General features: G+C 39.2%; 2 protein-coding genes across 8 annotated transcripts in view; one reads left to right on the top strand and one right to left on the bottom strand.

Annotated features, from left to right (window-relative positions):
• Positions 1 to 405: 405 nt before the first annotated feature.
• On the top strand, positions 406 to 10,206 carry LOC131253220 (GDSL esterase/lipase At5g22810-like). The gene is made up of 5 exons (XM_058254134.1): positions 406 to 738; positions 855 to 985; positions 2,344 to 2,577; positions 3,795 to 4,050; positions 9,889 to 10,206. Exons 1-5 carry the CDS (start codon positions 504 to 506, stop codon positions 10,080 to 10,082), a joined length of 1,050 nt encoding a protein of 349 aa, XP_058110117.1. The 5' UTR covers positions 406 to 503; the 3' UTR covers positions 10,083 to 10,206.
• Positions 10,207 to 11,370: 1,164 nt separating this feature from the next.
• LOC131253195 (E3 ubiquitin-protein ligase UPL7) overlaps positions 11,371 to 26,528 on the bottom strand; it is a 104,460-nt gene continuing 89,302 nt past the window's right edge. For 6 of the 7 annotated variants that reach the window (XM_058254084.1, XM_058254099.1, XM_058254094.1 and 3 more), the window contains 3 exons: positions 20,174 to 20,290; positions 11,897 to 11,986; positions 11,371 to 11,772 (listed from right to left, as the gene is read on the bottom strand). In XM_058254084.1, the coding sequence (XP_058110067.1) occupies positions 11,689 to 11,772; positions 11,897 to 11,986; positions 20,174 to 20,290 (291 nt within the window). In that variant the 3' untranslated portion in view covers positions 11,371 to 11,688. Of the gene's footprint in view, positions 11,773 to 11,896; positions 11,987 to 20,173; positions 20,291 to 26,528 lie in introns of those variants that run through there. The other variant, XR_009175020.1, reaches the window with a different exon arrangement.

The raw sequence follows: 26,528 nt of genomic DNA, 5'->3' as shown, positions 1-26,528 counted from the left end.
CATCCTCGGGTCGAGGATCGCATAATGTAACCACATACTATAGCGACAAATCTCCTTCTGGGATAATTCCCGGGAAATTTTCAGATTTGGATAGTTTTCTCGCGATATTATCGGGAAAATATCGCTAAAACGAAATATTTTATAAATCACTAAAAAATCTAAAAAATTATAAATATTGAAAAAAATGAAAAAAAAACTTAAAATTTAGAATATTTATTTTGTCAAAGTAGCAATAATTTCAAGATAAAAACCTGAAAATTTAAAAGCCTAGGAGGTTTTGAAAATATGTCGATATTTTAAAAAGATTAGCGATATTTTGAAAATATCGTGATATATTAAAAATCGGCGATATTTATTGCAATGATTCCTCCCTGCCCTCTATTTAAATGCCCACAGTCACCAACCTTCTTCATTCATTCATCGCTTGCTCTTTCTCTCTCTCACCAAACAAACAAGGGAGTTGCAGTTGTAGATTTTCCTCATTTTGATTGAGAAAAGAGAAGATGGGTTTTGAGAGAGGTGATTTGGTAGCTATTCTGTTAATTTGTATGGGGATAGCAGCAAAGGGACAGCTTGTACCAGCACTGATGGTGTTTGGAGACTCTATAACTGATGTGGGGAATAACAACAAGCTGTATACGGTTGTGAAGGCGAATTTTCCACCATACGGAAGGGATTTTGAGGGACATTCGGCTACTGGGAGGTTCTGCAATGGAAAGCTGGCTACTGATTTTACTGGTACCTTATTTTTCTTTTTATTTCTTTCAATCATATGTATCTTTGTGATCTGTTTGTTTTGTTATTGTTTTGGGTTGTGAGAATGGATGTATGATGAATGTATGATGGTGATGCAGCTGAGAACTTGGGGTTCAGTGAATATCCAGCAGCATACCTAAGCAAGGAAGCAACAGGAGAGAGGCTGTTGATTGGTGCTAACTTCGCCTCTGCAGCTTCTGGTTATTTCGATAGGACGGCTCACTTATATGTATAGCATTCACCCACGAACTCTCTCTCTCTCTCTCTCTCTCTCTCTCTCTCTCTCTCTCTGTATGTGTGTGGGTGTGGAGAAAGTTCTCTGTCTAGAGAATGCTCTCTCTATCTCACTGTGTGTGCATGGAGAAGGTTCTCTCTCCATTCTCTCTCTCTCTCTCTCTGAAGAGGATGTTCTCTTTCTTTCTGTGTGTGCATGGAGAAAATTCTCTCTTCACTATCTCTCTCTCTCTCTATATGTGTGTGGGGATGTAGAGAAAATTTTCTCTCTGAGTGTAGAGAATGCTCTCTCTCTCTCTCTCTGCAGAGGATGTTCTCTTTTTCTGTGTGTGTGCATGGAGAAGGCTCTCTCTCCACTCTCTCTCTGTGTATGTGTGTGTGGGTGTGGAGAAAGTTCTGTGTGTGTAGAGAATGCTCTCTCTCTCTCTCTCTCTCTCTCTCTCTCTGTGCAAGGATGTTCTCTTTCTCTGTGTGCGTGGAGAAAGTTTTCTCTGTCTCTCTATACGTGTGTGTATTGATAGATACACTCACACTTTTCAACTTTTTTTTCAAGTGTTCCAATTTGTACCTGTGCATTGCCAAAAAGTAGAATGTAAGGAGTGTTATCAACTAGGGTGGGTGTAGATATCAATCCCTGATCCTTTCACACGTTCGGAGACGGATTGAAGAACAACTGGTTGGACGACATTCTTATGGTGCAATTAGTGCGTAATTTCCTACACGTGTATGTAACATCAGATCTGTCCAACAGGTTGGCGGCAACCTGAAGATCGCCTACCACAAAAGTCAGATCGATCCGCTCACGAGATCGCCCACACGTGCAGCTTGTACCGGATTGGCGGTTCTCTACCGTTTCCAATGGAGTGGCCCACGTGATGAGTCACTCATCCGTCTGATTCTTGTATTACGTGTTCTTCATATGGTGGGCCACCCTTTTGGATGGGTTTGATGACATACATGCTTGACACGCTGAAATTTATCTGCCGTACACATGGCATAGTTGTACCAGAAATCCAGACTGTTCATATCCCTGACCTAGCTAATAGCTATGGATGGAGCACCACCGAAAACTGCACTCACAAGCTAGCATTAACCATTTGATATTTCCCTTTGAATTTGACCCGTTGTTCTTTTAATTTTAACCATCTATTTGATATCTATTAATTGGATGGCTAGGATTGCTTGATCAATGTGATTTAAGACATATGCTCCATCCATAGTGGGACCCAAGATTTGGATGGTCTGGATAGCTATAAATCACTGAAACATATCATACACATGTATGTGGGTATTTTTGTATAGAATTTGTATTGCTTTATATGATTTTTTGAGGGTTGGGATTTGTTTTTGTAGCGGGCCATCTCATTAACGCAGCAGCTAGCGTACTACAGGGAGTACCAGACAAAGGTTGTGAGGATTGCAGGGAACTCCAACGCGACGGACATATTCTCTGGTGCAATCTACGTATTGAGTGCTGGGAGCAGCGATTTCGTCCAAAACTACTACATCAACCCTCTCCTTTACAACACCCACACCCCTGACCAATTCTCCGATATCCTCATCCAATCCTTCTCCTCTTTCGTCCAGGTCTCTCCCTACCCTTCCCACATGCATGCATGCATGCAATACGGATATATGCCATCCAACTCGTTCATTGTGTGGACCCCACGTGAATGAACGGACCCAAGTGGCCACATCACGTGCTTTAAAGGTTTTATGCATGATTTCACAATGTTTTGATGGAATGTAGCCCACATGAGTTCTGGATCTGGCTGATTTTTGGGACATCCCGTCTCCTGGACAGGGGGCATCTGATGTACGGTTTAGATGTGTGGCAATCATCATAGTGGGCCCCACACATAGTCAACTCTATGGGATAGTGGACACCACTGGAAAGATTTTGTGTTTGATTACTGTTATGTACTAGGTAAGTGTGATATTGAACCACGGGCCATTTATGAATGGGATCCATAAATGGACAGCCTGGATCTACTGCGAAATCAACCATGTGGACCCAAGTCAACACTCTCCGGCTCTCTCATAAATAGACATGCATCTTACACACACATCCAAACCTGTTTGGGTCTAACGTGGCCCCACTGTAGATGGTGTACAAACCGAGAACCAAACTAATGAAACAAAGATCACACTAATATTAAAAGATCTTAACCATTGAATCATATCAATTGAATTTGGAGCTTTTTCTACTAGGGTCACTTTTTCTATCATCGGGAGCAACTTGTGGTAGATCCAACCATTTGGCTTTGATTAAAAAAGAATGCTGAGTCAATGACTTAGATGGGCCACCTATAAAACTATATGTGGAACCTCTAACTTCATGCAGTATAAAGAAAATAGTAATATTTAGATAATTCATTCGTCTCGATAACACTTATAAGATAAATGGATTAAATGATAGTGTACGGTCCATTTCTACTATTTCCAGTGTATGGTCAAACATTAAATGATTATGATATTGACATTATGTAGCGAACATGAAATAATTTATCTAATTTGAAAATTTTCAGGTATTTAACTTTTAATCAATTATATTATATAAATAATAAGGTATAAATCTTTAATAAATAATTTATAATTTATATTTCATGCCTGCACTCGAGTCTGAATGGACATCATTGCATTTTCTCTAACTTGTAAAATGATAAAATGATATAAAATATATATATATATATATATATATATGGAATCTCTAACTTGTAAAATGATTTTAAAAAAATTTCTCTCATTTTCATTCAACCCCTTTTAAGTCGATAACCGGAGAAATAACAATCTCATGAAAACAGAATTTGTATGCGTTGGGAGCGAGAAGGATCGGAGTAACATCACTGCCGCCCATCGGATGCTTGCCGGCATCAATCACTCTGTTCGGAACAGGAAACAATCAGTGTGTGGCTAGGATGAACGGCGATGCAATAGCATTCAACAAGAAGATGAACGATGCTGCTAAAAGCTTGCAGTCGAGTCTGAATGGACTCAAGCTCGTTGTCTTCGATATCTACAACCCACTCCTCGACCTCATTAGGAAGCCTTCTGATAGTGGTATGTTTTCTTCTTCTCTTCTTTCATATCTCAGTTCTATTTACGTGGGCCATGGTGAATCTAGACCATCCAGCTGGTGGGATATTGTAGGGATGGCCCACATGGCAAAGAACAGTTAATGTTCGTAACCATTTGATTTGATGGGCCATTGACTGTTTGAAGGCTAGAAATGTTGTTTTTTTTTACACTGTGGGCCATATATACAATCATACATGGTGGGGCCTACATCAGTTGGAGAATTTTAATGCGAGATTGGATCCACTACAAAGATAGTACGCCATGTGTGCATGACATCCAATCCATCCATCACATGCGTGCCCTCGTGTTCCACTCGAGCCCCAAAGGTAAGGTCCATCTAAAGCTCAGGTGGGCCACCCCAGAAAATAACAGTTGGGATGGAGACACCCACTATTAGAAACCTTTCGGATTTTGTGGGACCCACCTTGTTTTGTATATGCCATCAGAACCATATTCCCAAGTCAGGCCATTCTCAGGAGGTTTTAGGCATGATTTTACATGGTGTGGTCCACCTGAGCTTTGGATGTCTTGATTTTTGGTGGCAGAACATGAGAGGCTACACATGGATGGATATGTCACACATCACGGTGGGCCCCACAACGCATCCTAGGTTAAGCTTACCTAGGAAGCTTTGCAGTGGATCTAAGCCGATCATCCATATCGTGTTCCGCTAATGGTCGGAAACGACAAAAGAAACATGAAAACAACAAAATAAGAGGACTGCTCATATAAAAAAGAAGGGTGTTGATATCAGTTCCAATAACAACCTTTTGGATGTTTTTTCTTTAATTCCAAAAGTGAAGGGGCAAAAAAACATAGGAACCCACTTTAGAAAAAACACCCTTTTTTCCTAATTTTGGTAATACATAAAATACAACAACCTGTACATTGTATTATCTAGCGTCCGAACAGAGGGTGTGACTATCAAAAGAGTGTGGGTGTGTTTTTAGAAAACTCATCGCCTACGATACAACCGGCTGCATGCTGACTTGCAGTGCAGCGCATGTTTCTGCCTACATGCTACTTGTGTAGGATCTGTACCATGAAATCGGTTGGCCCTAGCACATGGCAAGTAATTCATGCCAAATGTGCCAATGTGGCTATTGATGCATTATCCGAGCCGTCCATCTGGTGAGTCTGTTCATTTTAGTGTTTTGGCAAAAAAAAAAGGTTTGGTCCACTCATCAGATGGGCCACTGCTAGAAACAGAACTGGAGTCTTTGCCTCATCTGTTGATTTTGTTCCCTTAAATCATGACCCCCCTTAATTGACCGACCAAAATTCGCCACGTGTGGAGGCATGTACACGAGTGTGCTCATACAGGCGTGTGGGCTGTGCAAAGCTCTTTAACTAAGGAAAAAAACATTGATGCTCTGTCAGTGATATAATGATACGCAGGCACTTAGAAATTGCACACGTGGAAGACAAGATTATGGGCCCCAGTTTAGATGCATCACGAGCCAAAAATTAAGATTATTTTGATAATTTGATTATCAGATCGGTGAATGTTTATTGGACGGTTAAGATTGAAAATACCCAGTGGTCCCATTTCAACAGAAAAGGGTCCAAGAATCAGCGGTTAGGATGGTTTAACCACTCTGATTTTGGGACTGTGACTTAGCTGAAGTAGGTTTTACAATTTAGTAGGTGTAGTCTGAATTAATGTATCCCACGTCTACAATGTCTGAGTGCATGCGTATCATGCTTCGTATACTGCCAGAGTATCTAATAAAAGAGAAACTTTAAATACTCCGGTAGAGTGAGATGGATGATACGCAGTCACCTCTAAAATTACTCAGATACTGCGAACGTGGTATGTAATTGTGTGAAATTGAACTATAGAATTAAATCTCCAAGTTTAGATGTTTCACCAACCTAACATTATTCTTATATGATTATCTAACCATCGGACTGATAGACATTTAGTGGACGGTTAAAAATGAAAATATTCAACGGTCTTACTTCCACGAACAAATATACATGAATCAAAGGCTAGGATTCTCCAAACAATTTGATCCTGGGGTTGTGAATTTAAGACCGTAGGCTCCGCAATTTAGTTGGTTTAACATGAGTTAAGTGTATGCGGCGTGTACATTTTCAGAGTGCCTGAACATGGTTTCTCTCTCGTGAGATCTAAGCCTCTCATCAGGTCATCCGGGTGGGGCCCTCTTGATGGGCGTATGGTAGATGGACACGTGAGGCACACGTGTCATGGACGTGGACGCGGATTTCCTGCGAAAGCCTTTCGCAGGAAGTTCCTGCGCAAGGATACTGGGTGGGGCCACCACCATTGTTTTTGGGAAATATACTCTGTTCATCCGTTTTGCAAGATAATTTTAGGACAAGCTACTAAAAACGAGGTGGATCCAAGACTCAAGTGGGCCACACGAGAGGAAACAGTAGGGATTCAGTTAGAACCGTTGAAACGTTCTTATGATCATAAAAGCTTTGTTTGAGGCTAAATTTTTTGTATTTTCACTTCATCCTTGTGTTAATAACCTTATAAACGGTTTGGATGCCATATAAACATCAAGGTGGAGCCCAGGAAGGTTTCAACGGTAGGTATTTCTTTCCCCAATTTTCCCTCTCGTGTGGCCCACTTTAGTTTTGGATCCACTTCGTTTTTGGTCGATTTTTCTATAATGAGCTCACGAGATCTAAGCCTCTCATCAGGTCATCCGGGTGGGGCCCTCTTGATGGGCGTATGGTAGATGGACACGTGAGGCACACGTGTCATGGACGTAGAAAGTGGAGGGGCAGGACTGAGGAGGAGAGCACTTGAAATAACTGCTGACTGCTGTTGCTTCGATAAAATAACCTTTTTCGATTCTGCGCCTCATCATCTGACATCCGGCTTTTAATGCCACTGATGTCGGCAACCTGGCCCACCGCTGACCCTAATATTCATATGCAATCATGATAAGGGTATGAACTGGACCGTCTATATTATCCACCTGCGAATGGCGCACTAGTATCTGGAGCTGGGCAGAGTGGTTGGGCCGGGCTAGGGCTGACCCGACTCCACTTGGTTTTGAAATATACCTGAACTGAATTCGACCCAATTCGGTACGAGTCCAGGATACTTGATCCGAACCTAGTCTCAATGTGGACTAAGTCCGAGTTGGTGATAGGTACTAAGTTGGGTCAAGTTAGCACTGAGTTCTTCCACCAGCTGAAATCATAACTCTTTTTTACTTTTTAATTTTTTGGGTTCCATGTTAGCCACCCCTGTCAGGGATCGATACCCAGGCCTCAAGTGTTGAAACGAGGTATCTCCTCTCAATCTGCGAGTTGAGCTATGCCGCTAAAATCACGATTTGAAACTTAGGTACACAGTTTAAATTGTAGCTTTTCAATCAGATGCATGTCATCTCATACACAAAACATCAAATCTATTTATTTTAGGTTTACGAGTAGAGTTTTGGACAAAGTCAATGCCGAGTCAGATTTTGGGTCCAGTCTGAGTTATTGGGTGACTTGAGCTCAATTGAGTTTGAATTCAGAATGAACGAAGTTTACCCAATTCGGATCGACTCACCCTCGTGGTTCACGTCGAGTCAGGTTTAAACGAGTCCGATGAGTCGAGTCATCCTGACCGGAGGGGATTAAGTGAGAGCCCGGGCTCACTCAAGATGGTGCGGCCCTTACCGTGGGGCCCACCTTTACGTATGTATTTTAGATCCACATCGTCCATCTGTTTTTCCAGATCATTTAAGGGCATTATTCCAAAAATAAAGCAGATCCAATTATCAGGTGGACCATACTATGGGAAAGAGTGAACGCCCTACCATAAAAAAAAACTTCTTAGGGTGTACCTTCATGTTTCTGCAGTGTTTATTTTCCATCCAATCTGTTGATAAGATCACAAAAGTCTGGATGAAGGGTAAAAATAAATATCAGCTTGATCCAAAACTTTTGAGGCCTCATTAGTGGTCAATCACCACTCTTTTCTATGATATGGTCCCCTGATAATTGGATCTACTTCATTTTTTGGGATAATGCCCTAAAATGATCTGTAAAAACGGATGGACGGCGTGGATGCAGAATATACCACAAGGTGGGCCCCACGGCAAGGGCCGCACCGTCTTGGGTGAGTTGGGGGTCTCACTTAATCTCCTCCCCTAGTGGACATCTACTTTGGTACAGACGGACATTGTTGCACGTGTGATAGATATCTGCTGCACAAAAGGCTTTGCCTAGTACGTGTGCATTAGGGATGGGCCGCACCTAGTGCGATTGACCTCTGTGGTTCCATTCCACACTGTATCGTCTGCGTTGCTTGCAGGAGTAGTCCCACCAATGCCTATTTTCTGTCCATCCATTTTTTCGATGCGTTGATGGCCAACCGTACAACAGGACTGAATGTGACACGTGTCTCACGTGCTGATGCAGCACACATGCTTCACAACTTGGCGCATGAAGAGCACTTGAAGGATGGATGTGGTGTCACATCTGACTCGTGCGTGTGTACTGAAGCAATTCTACCAAACGGTCCCTGATTTTCTTTCGGTGGGTCCCACTTGGTGAACGGAGGAATCCGGCACACGCGTAGTACATGTGGCAGGAATCACACTCGTGATTACTCATTTTCGATTTCCGTGACTGGGACGGCCAGCATAAATGCCATTTCTTTATCCGAAGAGGGCATCCAAGGGCCAAGATTAACAATTAGAATCCTAACATCGACCTCATTATACATACTAATGGAAGGCTATCTATAATCGTTTACTGATCAAAACAGTCAATCTGATGGTGTGGCCCCAATATCTCCTTGATCATAAATCAGAATGATCCATCCATGATGGAGGCCATCAGCTCAACGGTCTACATAACTGAAATGTGGGCCATGGCTATACAAATGGAAAATCCAACAGCACCTGTCCTTGTGATCCTTAGCCCACATGGATGGTGGTCCACCAAGAAGCTAGGGCTAAGTTGGTTTGGGGCCTTTGGGCTTGCACTCAGCTAATAAGCCCATTGGGTCCAGCGTATTAAAAGTAGAGCGAGGCACGGGACGACTCGACCAACTCATTCAGACCTGACTCGGTCCATCAAAGTAGACTTCATCCAATCCAAACTCAAACCGAGTCGAGTTCAGGTCACCCAGTAACTTGACTCCACCTGAAATCCAACTCGATCCGAAACCCAACTGTACATTAAGGAAAAAAAAAAAAGATTTGATCTTTCAGATCTGAGATGCCACGTAGCTGATGGAGAGGCTGCAATTCTAGCAGGTGCACCTAGGTTCGGAGTTGTGATTTCAGCTTGTGGATACCCGCCGCACCCGATCTGACTCGATGCTAAATCGACCCGACTCCGTAACTGACTGGATCGGACTCGGTCCGGGTTAGTCCAGGCAAGACCCAGACTCGGATCGGGTCAGGCATGCTGAACTCAGTACTGACTCGGGTCAAGTTTGGGTTAGGTCTATTTCAAAACTGGGTCGAGTCAGGTCAGCCTTAACTCGGTCTGACTCAACTCGATGCTAATTAAAAGATTTCCGTTAGTTGAAAAACAGTAACTCAGATTCTCGCTATTAATATCTAATAATTAGATTAAAACTATTTCAAGTAGTAATAAATATTTAATAATTATATCAACAAGGCAAGCAACTCAAACCCAAGTCATATTGAGCCGACCGAGTCAGTAAGCCAACCTGATGATTCATGTCCATTGGCAATTGAGCCACACCCAAGAGCAAGTTTTATACAGACAGCAGAGTCACTGAGTTACAGAACCAGTTACAAACATGTAGCACCAAAAAAAAAAAAAAAAGCACTCATTACTACATCTTTGTAATTCATGAGATGAATTTTTCAGGCTTCTTCGAGTCTAGGAAGGGGTGCTGCGGAACAGGGACAATAGAGACTTCGCTGTTGTGCAATTCAAGGTCACCGGGGACATGCAGGAATGCGACTGAGTATGTGTTTTGGGACAGCTTCCATCCAACTGAGGCAACAAACAAGGTGTTGGCTGATAGCCTCTTGGAACAGGGCATCGGTCTCATTTCTTAGGCAATCCCACACTCATCCATCCTAATCACGTTTGGACACAAAAAGCATTGGCTGATTATCTATCTTTATCTCTCTTCTACCATCATAAGTATTACTATTCTTACACCTAATATATATAGTTTTTGGGCAGTTATGGTTTGTTAGTATTGTAAGGTGGGGCAGTCGCCTTGAGGATTTCCATGTGTGGAATCTATTTACTTGATCATGAGCTTGAATAAATAAGGGTTTGCATTGTCTTTCACTCCGCAAATTGATTCAGTTCTTTTTTCTTTTTCTTGTTTTCAAGTCGCGGGTATCTCAATTTTGTTCTTTTTTATTTGTACGTCTCCTGTTGTATGGAAGATAAAAAGGCGGAATGATTCAATCAACCAAGGACTGCCAGCTTGGATGGCCGTTGCCTGAAAATCATGGTAGTTGGAGAAGCCTAATAATTGGATTAGTGTATTTTAAGGTTAAGTGCTTTTATTAGCTGAGAGTTTTGAGGGGCAATCTATCAGGAAACGGGGAAGACTTCTTAAAAGATAGATTATTTGGAAGCCATCATCTACCAATTTTCTAACTATGGCTAATTCTCTAATCATAGTGATCATTTTTGCAACATGATCTGCAATAGATGTGCCACCATGGCAATAATGCTCAATCAACAAATCCGGACCCTAGATGCACAACAACCCAAATGAGAAAACTGAAAGCCCAAGAAAGGAGAAGAGTCTACATTGCAAAGACTTGGGTAAAAAAAAGAAGAAGAAGAAAGAAGATAAATCCACCTAGTTGGATTTTCTTAATGTTAACCATGCATGTTAATGGGTTTTTATCATTAACACAACTGGGGAATGTACTCATTCATCTGAGCCGTCCCACTAAAATGGGTCATCATTGGGATTGGTCACAATTACGTAGTTACAGCATTCTGTTGGGTGGACAATTAAACACATTAAACACATTCTTCCAAGAATCCATTCCACCAAGTCAATAAGCCATCTAATCCATGAACAGACTGCATTTTGAGGATACATGTTTCCTCATAGCAGTATGTCTTGGTTGATTTTTGTCAACCAAACACCTTATTTTGTGGAAAAAGGAATCAGAAAACACCTATTGATGTGGTTTAGTATATAGAACAATCTATTGATTTATCGAGGACTCTGCATAAAGGGAACTTTTTTCCCCCCAATTTCACGTCATCCACGAAAGGACTGCATTTTGAGGATTCATGTTTCACCAGAACAACTGTCTGGGTTGGTTTTTGTTTTACCAAATGCCTTATTTTGGGAGAGAAACAGAACAGTAACACAAGAATAATTATTATTGAACAACACAAGTTGTTATCAACAAAGAGTACTGTTGCTTGTCACATGTCACATACATTCTGATGGAAAATACTACCATGCACTTGCATTATTATTTGTCCTTCATTTGGAAGGATGAGAAAGATGAAAACAAGGTAGTAGCTCATCACGCGGTATAGCAGGTGGAGCATCTGGGGTGGCACCGAAGGTGGAAACCATCTTGGCAGGCTATTACTTTTCCACATTTTTCTGCTAGTTTGCGAAATAACTAGAGGACTGCACGTGTTCTCAAGACAACTGAGCACGCCCCTAGATACCTAAGAAAGTTCAAATCCCGCATTGGAACTAATTGCATAGAGGAGCTTGTTCCTCAAAGTGCTTGGGCGTTTGTAAGTGGGAAGCTGTCCGGACCAAACAAAACGAAGACAGCAAACAGAATGTACAATTTGACCAAGTCAAATGATGCAGGGAGGATTACCCAAATAAATTGGAATAGAAGACAGTAAGGATTTTCAATCTGAATACCTTGAGTGTGTTGTAGCAGGTGGAAGCTGATGGAAGACGGTCCACGTCTTGTCCTCCAATCATGGCCCAAAGGGGCACATCACATGCAACCTAAATAAAGTTAAATTCCAATGTCAACTACACCAATGAAGCCATAGCAATAAATATTGGAAGATTGGATCTCAAGTTTTGGAAAATCACAAATAATTTTCAGATGTCTGGTTCTGCAGCCCATTTCATGCTGCAAATATCTTGGAACCAGAATCCTGCTTTGACCATGCACTTGCATTCAATGCAACCATTAGATATTGGTTGTTTGATGCTGAATAGAAACGATGGTGGCTGGATAATGACACACCACTAGAGTTCGACAAATTCCTGACTTTTTAAGTTTGTGAGAAAAGAAGAAATGACATCATAAAGGTTTTAGTTTTATCACAGCTTGATCATATACATACTTTTCTATAACTCAGTTTTGGAAAATATATACTTTTCTATAACTCAGTTTTGGAATATATATACTTTTCTATAACTCAGTTTTGGAATTTTTATGTAGTTTGATTCAGAGAATTAGCAAAAAAAAAAAGCCCTTCGAAGGAATTTTACAGTCAATAATGCAACTGAGTCTATTTTTCTATGCAATTCGAGCTACTTAAGCGCCCGGAAACAAGATATGCAGTGTTGGAGGATCCGAGGATGTAACAGCAACCTTCCTCACATCGATCTTTTTCATGCTCATCTTTTTCTGAAGACCAGAAGAGGTGCAGCTAGGCAGTGAGGGATGAGGCGATGTTCGAGAAGCCAGGGGGGTGGGGTAGGCAGTGGTTACTAACATCAAGGGCGGTGAGGCAACTGAAAGAGAGGCTGTGGAGCAGTGAGAGAGGTGGTGGTGACTAGATAAGGGGATATGAGATCGTGAGGCGAAGATGTGGCTGGCTACGGACGGATGCTGGCTGAAGCAGTGTCAATGAGGCATACTAAAGTCAAGACGAATCAGAGACGAGGTGGCCACTTCTAACTCTTTGAATTCAGCCAGTTTCAATTTTGATTGCCAGCTACCTGTCTCATGGCTTTAATTTGAGGAAGAGAGGGAGAGGGCAGGAGACATGAAGAGAACATAGGGGAGGAGAGAAGATAGGATCCTGCACTAATACCATGCTAGAGTATGAAGCCAATAGTATTGCTTTAACGGGGCAGATTCAATAATACTTCAAAGGATTTTCGAGATCTGTAAAAGCAATATAACTACATGGATGCCATCAAACAATAATTACGATATTTCTATTGTAGTAAATGGTACAAATAATCACTTATCAGCTACAGCAACAAAGGCTTCATTTTGCCTCCCTAAAACAGTATGACTTCCTTCTTTTTTACCCCTTCTAGAAGCTCACTTTGTTGACACTAATGCTTTAACTAGCAACATCAGGTCTTGTTTGGATAGTGAGAAAAGGAAAAAAGAAAAAAAGAAAAAGAAAAGAAGAAGAATGACTTTTCCCATGATGGAATGTTTCACTATGTTTGGAATTTGAATAGGAAAGGAGATATTAAATTTCAAAAGGCCTCATTACCAATACACCATATTCCAAGGTATCCCGTATCGGTATCGGTTGGCGTAACGGTGTCCTCCGATACCAATATGGATACGGGGGTGTAACGGCGATATGGGAGCGTAACGGCCTGTAACGGTGCAATTTATTTATTTTTTTGCCAAAAAAATATGAAAAAATATAGATTAAATCTGGAATATTCTAAGCATTCCAAATATGCATTCATTTATAAATTGGAACATGTTTATGGTGGTGTAACGGTCCACTCTTTGGTGAGAAGTTGTATTGGATTGTCTGATGAATTTATGAACCAGACAACTTGGATTTGAATGCAAAACTCATATATTTAATTTTCTAACTATTTACTATCAATGATAGATATATTAGAATGAATATAATATGAAAATATCTTACATGTGTAATATATTTGAATTTTAAAAAAAAAAAAAAAAAGGTCGAAAATAGTGCGTAAATAGAAAAAAATTTAAAAAAAATATAAAATGACAACAACAATCTGTAAAAAAACACATTAATATCTTCTACTATGATTAACACATCATATTCTACCATTAAAACAACAAAACATTCAATAAAAAATGATTTTTTGAATTTAAAAAAATTATAAATTGACAACAACAATCTGTAAAATGGACATTAACATGTTCTACTATGATTAACACATCATATTCTACCATTAAAACAACAAAACATTCAATAAAAAATGATTTTTCGAATTTTAAAAAAAGGGCTGAAAATAGTGCGTAAATAGAAAAAAAATTATAAAAAAAATATAAAATGACAACAACAATCTGTAAAATGGACATTAATATCTTCTACTATGATTAACACATCATATTCTACCATTCAAATAGCAAAACATTGAATAAAAAATATAAATACCTATTTTTGAGGAATTTCTGGAAAATGGCTCACGGAGCTTCGAATCAAGAAAATCCTTAATATAAGTTGTTTTTATTTATAATACCAAGCTAAGAGTTATCGAAAATAGCAATAGAATGATTTAGGAAGAGTTTGGAAGAAAAAAGTTTCAAAAAAAGTGAAAAAAACAGACCTTAAAAAGCAAAAAAAAAAAAAAAAAGGCCATTTTTTTTATCGTTACGCCCTGACCGTTACAGGGCCGTTATGACTACAGAATCGGGAGTGCCCCGTTACAGCCCCGTATCGCATAACGGCCACTGCTGTTACCGATACGTATCGGCCGATACGGCCGTATCATAACGGATACAGGACAACCTGCCATAGTCAAATTATCATGCATAGGATACAATGTGACCATTGTGAGAGCTTTACGAGATTTCCACTCGCTCTATCCAAACAAGACCCCCAAAAATAGAATCCATGTTTAATAATGCTCATGGAAACCTTGGGAAATCATCATTCAATAATCATAACAATTTTCTTTTCCCACTATCCAAACAGGCACTGATTTTAAAGGTTATGTAGGAAGAGTTAGCCAGGTAATGATGCGCTTGTGGTGCCAAGATCGGTAAAAAGGATGGGGATCATGAGGTCCTGTTTGAATTCAATGTTTAGGGAAATAGGATTCCTAAAGGTGACCACAAATAGTTGAACAAGGTTATGGTGTAATGAACACGAGTGACAAAAGTTGCATATTCTATGGAAGCCTCAATATCCTACATACTTGGTTTGGCTCAAGTGCCTTAAAATGATACACAGCCAGCCTGACTACGTGCTTACATTGGGGCCTACAACATCTCCTGAGTCGATCACCATCAAAACTTTGTCCGGTTATTAGAAGTCAGCATCTTAAGTCTTTAGTTCAGTAATTGATTTGCCTTCTCTGCACCATCTCTAAGTGGTCATACCAACGTGTCTTAATCTGGAAGGGGTTCTAATCACTGCAGTAGTTGCCTGAATGTGAAAACAAGCCATGGCTTCAAAGTCGACCTAGCATAATTCTTGGATAATGTTCGTTGCTAACACAGCTTTCTGCAAGCTATCTGCTCCTCCATGGTGGCCAAAACAATAAAGATTTTACCTTTACTTTACGACTCCAGCCTCTGTTTCATCTGGAAGTGAACTTCCACATATGTTGCTTTAGGTCCTATTTAGCTCGAGGGTAAACGAAGGAAAACTAGGGGAAATAAACCTTTGATGTGACATTTCCTCTATTTGGATTACATAAAAAGAGAAGGAAATCTACACCCTTTCCTTAGCAAGGGAGTAAAACATTTTTTTTTTGCAAAAAGTAAAGTGGTAGGAAAAGAGGTTTCCCTTTGATGTGACATTTTATGGAAAATTGGAAGAAAAATAGGTTTTCCTTTGAGAAGTGCAACCCAAAAACTGAAAAATGCAAAGGAAAGAATATTTACTAGACTTTTTCAATAGGAAAACAAACAAGTGCAATTCCTTCCTGTAGCACTAATGTCAGTTTACAATCTGCATGCCACACTTCTACTTTCCCTTTACTTCCCATAGTTTACGCCCAACCAAAACACACCCTTAGGCTCGCCAATGAACCTCATAAAGTTAGGCATGTGGTCCAATAACCAACATATTTTTTGAATTTAATCAATTAATGTTTGCACAAATCGAAATCCAATGGTCAAAGCTTTGATTAGTTTGACACCTTAATGGGGACATCAGAGGACCTACTTGGGTGTACCAGAGACTAGGGCTATACACAAACCGAGTTAGCTCGGTTAGCTCGCTTAATTCGACTCGGTTCGAAACTGAGTTCGAGCTGATTTTTTTAGCTTGAAAAATTTTCGAACCGAGTTCGAGCTTGCCCGAGCTCAACACGACTTGGATTGAACCCCAACTCGAATCAAACTCAGATCGAACCAGTTTGGTGACTCAGTTACTTTGATATTGATGTTGCTCACCAAGTGTTTGATGAAATGACTTAATGAAGTGTCGGCTGGTGGCAAGGAAGGTATGTATATAAAACAAATACCCTTTTTTCTTGATTTTGATGTTGCCTACAAGGTGTTTGATGAAATACCTGTAGAAACAACATACAATGAGAATTTGAAGGTGCGGTCAATGTGTTTGTGAAAATGTTGCACAGGCGAACTCGGCTCGATCTTGGCTCAAACTCAGCTCGAACTGGCCCGAGCTGCTGACCGAACCGAGCCGAGCCGAGTTCGAGCTAGGGTTAGCTAGTGGCCGAACCGAGTTGAGTTTTGCCAAGCTCGACTCGGTTCGACTCGTGTACACCTCTACCAGAGACAGAGGCGACTACCCACATCAGCGCAACTTTCTTTGTGGATGGGAGATGAGTTCTAGATAGGGCTCCTCGGGCCATTTTGAGAACCCCACATGCATTGAATGTGCATCAGGAATACCCCACTTTGGGATGATGCATTTGGGCTACGTAGGAGAACATTTTAGTCATAGAATTTTATTTTGTGTCGATCAAGTCATTGGGCCACAAGATTTGGGGCTCCTTGGACTCTGATCTTGCTTCCTTTATGTTTTTTTTAAAAGATTTATTTGATGGTTGAGATTGATAATAAGTGTTTTAGTTTCCTTATTTTGGATGATGGACCATTTTACTCAAGTGCGTAGCATAGTTGTAATTATTTCAAATTTTTATTACAAAAGCATGGGTGGGTGGATGTCCAACCTTAGTAGAGATATTGGGAAGAAAAACAAATAAATAAAATAAAAAATAAAAAAATAAAAAGAGGAGAGAAGCTCTCTTGTATGAAGGAAATTTCCTACTTGTTTTTTAGGGTTTGTGAGAAACCCTCCCGTACAATTGAATTGTGGAAAAGGGTAAAGGGTTGTTTGGTGGTGAATTTCCCAAGATGCATTCTTCCTCTTTCTCTTCTCCAACAAGGTATTCTTCTTCTTTTCTTGTCTTTCTCCTTCCCCTCCCCTTACAACCTTCTGAACCCATCAAAACCCTACCCAATCCACCTCTCTCTCTCTCTCTCTCTCTCTCTCTCTCTCTCTCTCTCTCTCTCTCTCCCCTTTTACCTATCCACAAGTAGACCCGCACGTGCACACGCACGCATGCACGTGCGTCCATATGGGCAGCCACGTGTGGGCCCTCGTTTGGCATTTTCCCTCTTTGATTTCCCTACAAACTTAATCCCTAGATCTTTTAAATCCCTAGAAACCTAATTCCTCAAATCTCCATCCATGAATCCAAAACCCTAATGAAAATCTGATTATTATTATTATTATTATTAATTTGTGAAACTTTCTCCAAACCAGAATTTTGCTTGCATCATTGTCTATCCACGTGGTTGTTGCACTACCCACGCTAGATTGGATGTCCCTACTTCCAAGTGGGCCACTATTGAATTAGTTTATATTTCTGTGCACCATGTATGTGATAACCTAGGACCTTCGTGTTATAAATATGAGTTTCCGAATTTATTATATGGCTATGTTTGATTTTACATGTTCATTGCTGAAATTAATATGTAATTTGATCTCTCATCTTGTATCCTAGGGTAGTTTCCATTATCCTACATCACACCTACTTGTCGGATAGCACTATAGCGACTTAGTCTACTATCAACATCGATATAATTACTATATAAAGATGAGTGTATTAAGTATTGTGAAGAACATGCAAGAGAAATCAAATTTGCTCAAAACCTATCTTACTGCATGGACAAAGTATAAGCTTTTGTTTATAATGGTGGCATTACCTTTCAACTCTCTAAGACTAAGTTACAGATGATTTGTTAAATTTTCAGACTTTCCAAGACTATCATCTAAGCACTCCAAGGATGTGATACATGTTACTTTGGAGTGCTTTACGTTACATTGAAGTGTTAATCCAATGTTTTCAACAGAGGGTTGGAAAAGTAGCAAACTTAGGCCACCAAATGAAAGATGCATCGTCCAAAACTTACTATTATGGCTTTGTAATTGAAATCTGAGCAAGATGACGATGTCTTATTTCTTGTCAATTTAAGATTTGTGGGGTCTAAATCAACTATGAGCACCACAATTAGCTGTAACCTTTGGGAGTAAAATTTTATTGACATGATGATAAGGGCATTTAAACACCATACCAGAGGAGGGTTGAGCCAATCTCCTTATGGCTAGACGACCATTATATGGGGCCCACTTGGCCCAATTCACATTCCTAGCCACATTGAAGACCCCACGTGCATGTTCGTGCATCTTTGAGGACCCCACACTAGGAAGATGCACGTGGGCCTTGCATATAGGAGCTTGATGAACACATCGGACCGTTGGATTTCGACCGGGGACCATTCTGACAGTTGGTTCATCATCATCAGACATCTTGATTGTGGACCCCATGGGCCATGAAATAGTTTAGTTTTTTAGTTTGTTTGTATGTTTTGTTATTTTTAATATCTCATATTTGTGTTGAAATTAGGGAGTTAGGAATAACTTTTAATTCTTTAAGCGTCTTTATGTTGAGAATCTTATCTGAGAGCACCTTTTTGTAAAAGGTCTTTTCTGATACTATAAAGGGTGATTATGCATGTTATAAATGAAAGAGATTTTTCTCCCTTTGCTTTGAGATTGAGCTAAAAAAAATAAAAAACAAAATCATCATGTGATTGGATTGGTGGTATGAAACCACGGGGAGCAATTCCCTAGTTATCTTTTTCTATTTTTCTCTCTTCTCAACAAAGTATTATCTTCCTTCTTCTCCTCTTTTCTCTTTCTCTACTTTTCCCGATCTCTCTTCTTTGATCTTTATTTTGTCTCCCTAGAACCCACATCCAATAAAACCCTAACTTAGATTCTAGAATCCCAAACCCTAATCCGCAAACCCTAATTTCCAAAACTCCCAATTTTTCCAAACCCAAATCCCCAAAATCTGAAAATCCCTTGTCCAAATCATAAATCTCTAATTCTCACAACTTGAAACCCATATTCCCAATTCTTGAAACCCTAAGTCCTAAAACCCTTAACCCAAAATCTGAAATCCCAACCCAAAACCTCTCAAAACTTCAACCCTAATATTCCAACCTTAATTCCTCAGCCTAGATACCCCAAACCTATTTCCTACATTCCCTAGCCTTTAAATCGCCCTAACATATCAAAAATCGTACAAGACACATGATTTCCATTGAATCCAGAATTAACCCTATGCTAGGATGGGGGTTCTATCCACCATAGGTCTTGGTTAATTAGTAATTATGAGATTCGCATTGTGGGATTTTCATAGGCTTGAATTTCGACATGTCATAAGTCTGAAATTTCTGAATTTATGGTAAATTAGCTTTATTTTGTCATTCCATTGCTCTAGTTAATTTGTCTTCTAATTTCATGGCATCTTATTAGGTTAAATCCATCATGCATCACATGATTAATGTTGCCCACAAGTGACTAAATAATCCTAAAAATAAGATAATTGCAATGTTATATGATAGGTTCAATTCCAGGCCCCAAAATGAGTCTTCAGGTGCTCTTGATTAAATCAGAGCCTCTTGCACAAGTTTAAAGAGTATAAGTTTCAGCACAAACCATAGTAGGAAGTTGATCACTTTGCATTTCCAACAAGTATCACTAAAAATGCAGGTTCACATTTGTGAACCAAATCAAAACCAATCATACTAGTTGAGGTGAAAATCCTCTACTTGACTTAGCTCTGAACCAAAAGAAAATTATTTGAAACTAATCATTGTGCTACATCTATCAGATATAATGCTCACATAATCTGGAACATTTTAAGAGCATGGATGTCCAATAATTATGAAAAGCCAACAAGAAGAGATGCGACATGAACGAAAGTCTCCTAGTGGATGTAAGATGAGGATCATACCTTATGAATGGTAAAAGTTGGCTGCAAATGCTTGAACCCAAGCAAAGGAGCACGAGAACAACTTGTCACGAATTTTAGTAGCATGCAGCGTTCCTTTGGCTCAAATCCTGTAATAACCTGCAAGACCATGATTGACGATTACAAAATGTAAGAACAAAAATTCAATCAAGTAGTTTTTATACTATTGATTGGCATAAAAACTGCATAAACTAATACCAATTGATCAACAAAGACAACAACTAACTTCTTTAGCTAATTGTGTTACCTAGAAATTTGAATGAAGATGAGAATTTGAAAGGTTAACCAATTATATGATTTGAGGTGTGGCGCCAATCGATGTTGTCAAAATCTTTATCACATCACAAATCGTAAAAGGGGTTGAATCATATCGAATTGCAAATTGTAAGATTTTTTCTGATTTTAAAAATATACATATAAAAAACAAATGAAAAAATATAAGTAAATCAGAAAAGATTAAAAACTCATTAATCATCCTTTCCCATCAACATGTACCAAAAAGTAATACATATCATGATATTATCAATTGAGAAAATGTTTATGGTATACATATCATGATATTAAAGGATTCTTGTCTTTTTCCTTTGTTTTCTTTTGTTGTCTTTTGAAAAAAATTGACCTTAAAAAACATACAAGAGTCCTTTAATAATTTTGTTCTTTTGTACCTTTCTTAAGTGTAGAATCATGTTAGAAAAAATGGCATTTGATTTCATTGTGAATAGTATCTTGATTTCTTTGTTTTGGGTTTTTGAATATCAAAATCCCCAAATCTCCTCTCTCTCTCTCTCTCTCTCTCTCTCTCTCTCTCTCTCAAAAGAAAAAAAAAGGATATATTTAATAGGGGAGGCATTTTTCATGTTTTATGAGCAAAAGGGTACAAAGAAAGAAGAAAAAATTGAATAAAAATTTTTAAAAATGATTTTTAAGTAATTTTTGGCCCATTTATGTAATCTACGATTATCATACGATTCATACAATTCATACGATTATCGCATGATTATTTGGGATTTACAATTTGCGTGTATGATTGATTCAAATCGTACACGCATAGGATACGATATGAATCGTACGATTCATATCGTGAATTGTACGATTCTGATAACAATGGTGCCAAACACTAGGGCATTAGATTGCATGAAAATATAGGATATGAATCTTACGATTCTGATAACAATGGTGCCAAAACACTAGGGCATTAGACTGCATGAAAATATAGGCAGTAGCCCCTTTCTCTGCATACCATAAGGTGATGCTTAGCCACAAAGTACGCTTGCCCATAGGGCTTGACAGAGCAAAGTAATGAATTTCATTTCATTTTGGCACCGAGAAGCTCCATACCCTAAAGGAAACTGACACGTGCAGGTACCACGGCATACCTGTAGTAGTACATGCCGTTGCCTGAAAAAATTAACAATAGACCATGGAAGAATCAATGGGACAACAAATAGCATGAAAAAGCTATCCCACTCCTCCCTTGAAAATGGGCAGTGACTAAATAGATGGTTCACTGATTCCTCATCTTGCCAACACAAGGACCAAACATTAACTACGATTAGATCCCTCTTTCTCAAATTGTCTATTGATAGCACTCTATTCCATCCCACCAGCCAAGTGAACACCACAACCTTAGAGGGAGTGCCATAGAACCAAAGGGGAAAGGTATGGTCCTTGGCACCGACATAAGAAGTGCTTGATATCAAAGGATAGAGAGACTTAACCGAGAACTTTCCCAACTTTGACTCAAGCCAACAAACCCAGGCACTTCCCTCTGAAAGAGACAACCTAAAAGTAGCTTTAAAAGGGCCACCAATTCTTCGAATTCATCCTCTTGGAGATTCGACATAAAGGAGACCAAACTCCACTAGACATTTCTGTATGTTCTTCAGCCTCATTTTAAAATCAAGGATTTCACCCTATTAGTTTGAATGGAAGCACTTGCAAGGTTTTGATTTTGGACAAGGACTTTTATATTAGGCTGAGTGAAGGTATGAAATATCCCATCTTTCCTTCCCAAGGGACTTCCATCAAGAAAAGCCAAACTCTTGATGTTTTTTTCTTATCGATAGTGAGCATATCAATCCGAAAGCAGTGAAACCAATCTTTTGTGCAAGATCGATTGGAGAAGATATATAATCGCAATCCAATATTTTGGTATCATTGCAGTCCAAGGCTGATGAGTGTAGGTTCTAAGAGATGATAAGGACATAATTAAGATGGTCATTTCCAAGATGTTCAAATCAGAGTCTCGAATTAGGCAGAATATCTTTGCTCTGGAGAGGTCTTCCAATACTCTGTTCTTCATCCATATGGCCTTTAATGGTGGAAGGCAACTCCAACAACATCATATGTTGGGTAGGGTTGAAAGTTGGGCAGGTTCAACCCGACCGACCCGACATTGGGTTGGGCTTGGGCAGGATGTATCGGGTTTGGTCTCGGGCTTGGGCCATACAAACACCCACCCGATAAAACTTGGGTTGGGCTCGGGTGCCCAACCCAACCCAACCCGAACCCAATCAATATATAAGTTCCTTATAAATTAATTATAATTGAGTGCGGATCGTCTATGTTGAAGGCACAGGAAATTCCAATGCCGTCGGGTTTCATTGGTCCACGTCATTTCCAATGACTTAAGCTAACAAGATGCATCGGATTTCTCTCTCCCAAATAGATTGCTTGATATACAATACGACGTTTAAAGGAGTAGTTATCCTATATTTTAATTTGTTTGTTTAGAAAAAATGAACTTCTTTACGATAAATAAATATATAATAAATAAAATTATAGGTACAAAAAATACGTGTATTGAAAATATAATAGACTAATGTAATAATGAAAATATTAGCATATATCTACCCGACCAACCCGACCGAGCCCGCTTGGGTTGGGCTTGGGTTGAGAATTCCCAACCCGAGGTTGGGTTAGGGTTGAGGTATGGGAACCTTGGGTTGGGCTAGGGTTGAGCACCAACCCAACCCAACCCAACCCAACCCACCCGACTTTCAGCCCTAATGTTGGGATACAGTTCACGTTAGCCTTGCAACTTTGAAGTCCCTCTCTCATCTTTAAAGATACTCAAGTTGTATATTCTGCTTAAATGTATCATTCTTGTGCACAAAGAGAGGGATGTGAAGCTACCATTCCTCTCACTAAAGATGCCTTAATGGATTGGATAGGAGCATCCTTTCTTTAATAAATCATTTGTCTTAAAATATCTCTAACTGGAGATGACGTGACGAGTCACTCCCTATTGCAACCTTGTTGCCTCTGTCCCTGGAGCTTTTGTTTATCCCTTTTGCTTTTTCAATGGAACTGCAGTTATTCATTAAAAATGAATATTTGAATACTCAATGAACCGGCCTCTGCAAATCTTTCATGATCCATGATCCATGCCACAGAAAAAAGCTTCTGCTAAGTGGATAGTATACCTCTACCAACTTTACAATTGAGAGAATTTTTATTGCATGTTAAGGGAAGCAATACTTGATTGAATAGAGCTTCTTGGCAATACAAAGTGGACCTTAAGAAACCTATTCTAATGATTCAAACCAAGAAAGATTGATGAAGGCAGCATAGCTGCCAGTGATGATGGCACTAATCCTCTTTGTATGTGGCCCTGTTGGTTCTACAAACATCATAGGAGAAGATCCAAATGAACTCAGGCCTTTGGCTTCTTCTTTTTTCTTTTTTTTTTTGGAAAGTAATGATATTTTATTAGAAAAGGCCGAAGATGAATCTAAGGAGAAACTACACCAACGATGTCCAATACAAAGGGGAAAGATTATATTCAACAAAGAACAAAAGACATAAAGCCCACTCCATAATATCCAACTTAGCCCTTCTAAACACCTCCGACACTAACCCATTCACTGATATTCCTACCCCCCATATAGCCCAAATATCTACCAAGAGAGTTAGCCTCCAAATCACCTTCCCTTTTTTCCCTACTCATCCCCCATGCCACACAGAAAAACAAAGAAGAAGTTTTCAATGGATCACGACATCACCCACTTCACTCTAAGGATTTCAAAAAACCTCTCCCACAACTCTCTAGCGAGGGCGCAATAGACAAAAAGGCATTCAACTGATTCTGCATTTTGCATACACATAATACAGATGTTGGGGATACCATCTTCCTACTTCGAAGGTTGGCGATTGTTAATACTCCGTTTCTTCTCACCAACCAAGCAGTAGTTGTGCACCGTAGTGCCAAACGAAAGAAGAATACCCTCTATGCACCTGGATAAGGACCCATGCATCAAACTATAGAACAATCGAACTGAAAACGGACCCGATCTCTCCTTATTCCAAACCATATGATCCCTCACATCGACAAACAGGTGATAGCCCTAAAGGCACTCCAAAAGTCAAATGAAGTTGGCCACCTCCTCATCTGACGGGTTCCTCCTACGTGGAGGGGTCGAAACCACTAGATCTTCAGACAGAGAGAAGCACTGAGTGATGGGAACATCCACATGTGGAGCTAACTTGCACATGGTTTACAACAAGATAGGAAGTGAAGACGACTCAAGCAGTAAGCGGTCCATTTCCATGTTAAAGAAAAAAGGGAAGAAAATCTCAAGAAATGTTGTCTAGACAGGTTTACTAAAAGAACGATGTTTTCTAGTGGCCATTCCATAGTTTGGTTGAGAACTAGGAGATTCTGGACAAGATTTATGCAGTTCAGATTACTGGTATTCACAAGAATGGAAGATCACAAATTCTATCTTGATAGTTTGGGAACTTGGAGGCAAACATTAGCATACACTGTCCATTTCTCCATTTGCTTTTTGATTCCTTCAATAATATTATATTTATAAATATCAAGGAACAAAAGTTTCCACCCTGAATGTCCAGTCTTCAACCATGTACTTTCCATGCACCTAAAGTTCCATGCAACAAAAGGGTAAGGTATGAGCAATGCACGTGAAGAGAGGAAGTGAATTACCATATGGAGAGTGATCACATACATTCGAACACATGCTATCTGCATAGGGCCCATTGTAATGTGTGAGTGCATGTTGGATGATTATTATTTGGATGTAGATGCCACTCCTTGCAGCATCCCATAAGAATTTGGATAATGATCAATATTTGAATGTACAGTGAACATAAGAAGGTGAAACCAATTCATGGTTAGGATTCTACCTACACACCATGGGTGGACCCCACAGCTCAAATGTATAGTAATTACCATACTATACCAGTTTATCAAATGGTTTTTTTGAAGGAAGAGTCATCGAATGCCCCTTTTAAAAAAAAAAAAAAAACCTAAAACCTGCTCATGTCCTTTTATAACCCAAAGTTATAGTCATTCCTAAAACTAATTGCTGGAAAGTGTTGCCCCTTGCTGCTCCTGTTATATATGGTAGAGATAAATGTCACATAATTCATTATTAGAGAATATTATACATGCATGAATGAGAAGATTACCACTAGTAGAAGTGAGACATCCTCCTATTTTACAGCCTTCGGAACTAAATGAAAAATTCAATAATGAGTCATGGTATCAACCAATGTTTTAAATATCAACAATATCAACCGATATATCCTACAATATATAGTGTATCCCTCATGTGCGATACGAAACACACAGGTAGTGTTGATATATCCCACATGTTCAATCCGGTGAGCATTTTCAATTTTTGAGCCCTATTTTTTTGTTGAAACTATGTTAAATCAATGTCAAATGGTTACAAATTCATTGGTTTTTCATGTTTTGCATGAAAAATCATGGAGTTTGAGCTTTGATTTCGATATCCATTGGTTCTTCATGTTTTCCATTTTTTTTTTCAAAATTTTCCTTGAACCATCTGTCAATTGAGACTAATTTCGAAGTATTTACCAGTGTAGGTGGTCTGATTTGAGGAAAATTAGGGAAAATTCCAAATTTCCCAAATTTCTCTCAAATTACTTGTAATGTTGCACTCCAAACGTGAAATCAATCATGTATGAGGACTGATCTACTCATTTTTTAAGTCCTAATCAATTTTTGGAAAAAAAAAATCATTTTTTAATTAAAAATTAATAAATATTGTTAAAATATTATTATTCTTTTCAAAATTTCGCTTCAACCAGCTGTCAATTGAGACTAATTTTGAAGTATTTGGGAGTGTTTGATGAAATGGTCGTCACATACACTCTAAATGTTATGCATTCAGTTTGAATATAGTTGCATTTGTTCAGTCAAACAATGCATAGCCTAGGACCTCATACAAAGGAAACTATTATGTACACTTCTTTTTTGAGATGTTATGATTTAAAATTGTGTATTAAGGTCTTTTTAAACAATCCCTGAAGTTTCATTGAAAAATTCAACTATTTTCCCAATGTTTCCTAA

Source organism: Magnolia sinica, chromosome 1, assembly GCF_029962835.1.
Source record: "Magnolia sinica isolate HGM2019 chromosome 1, MsV1, whole genome shotgun sequence".
NCBI lineage: Eukaryota > Viridiplantae > Streptophyta > Magnoliopsida > Magnoliales > Magnoliaceae > Magnolia > Magnolia sinica.
Note: the sequence above shows the minus strand (reverse complement) of the source record. Positions and strands in the feature narration are given on the sequence as shown.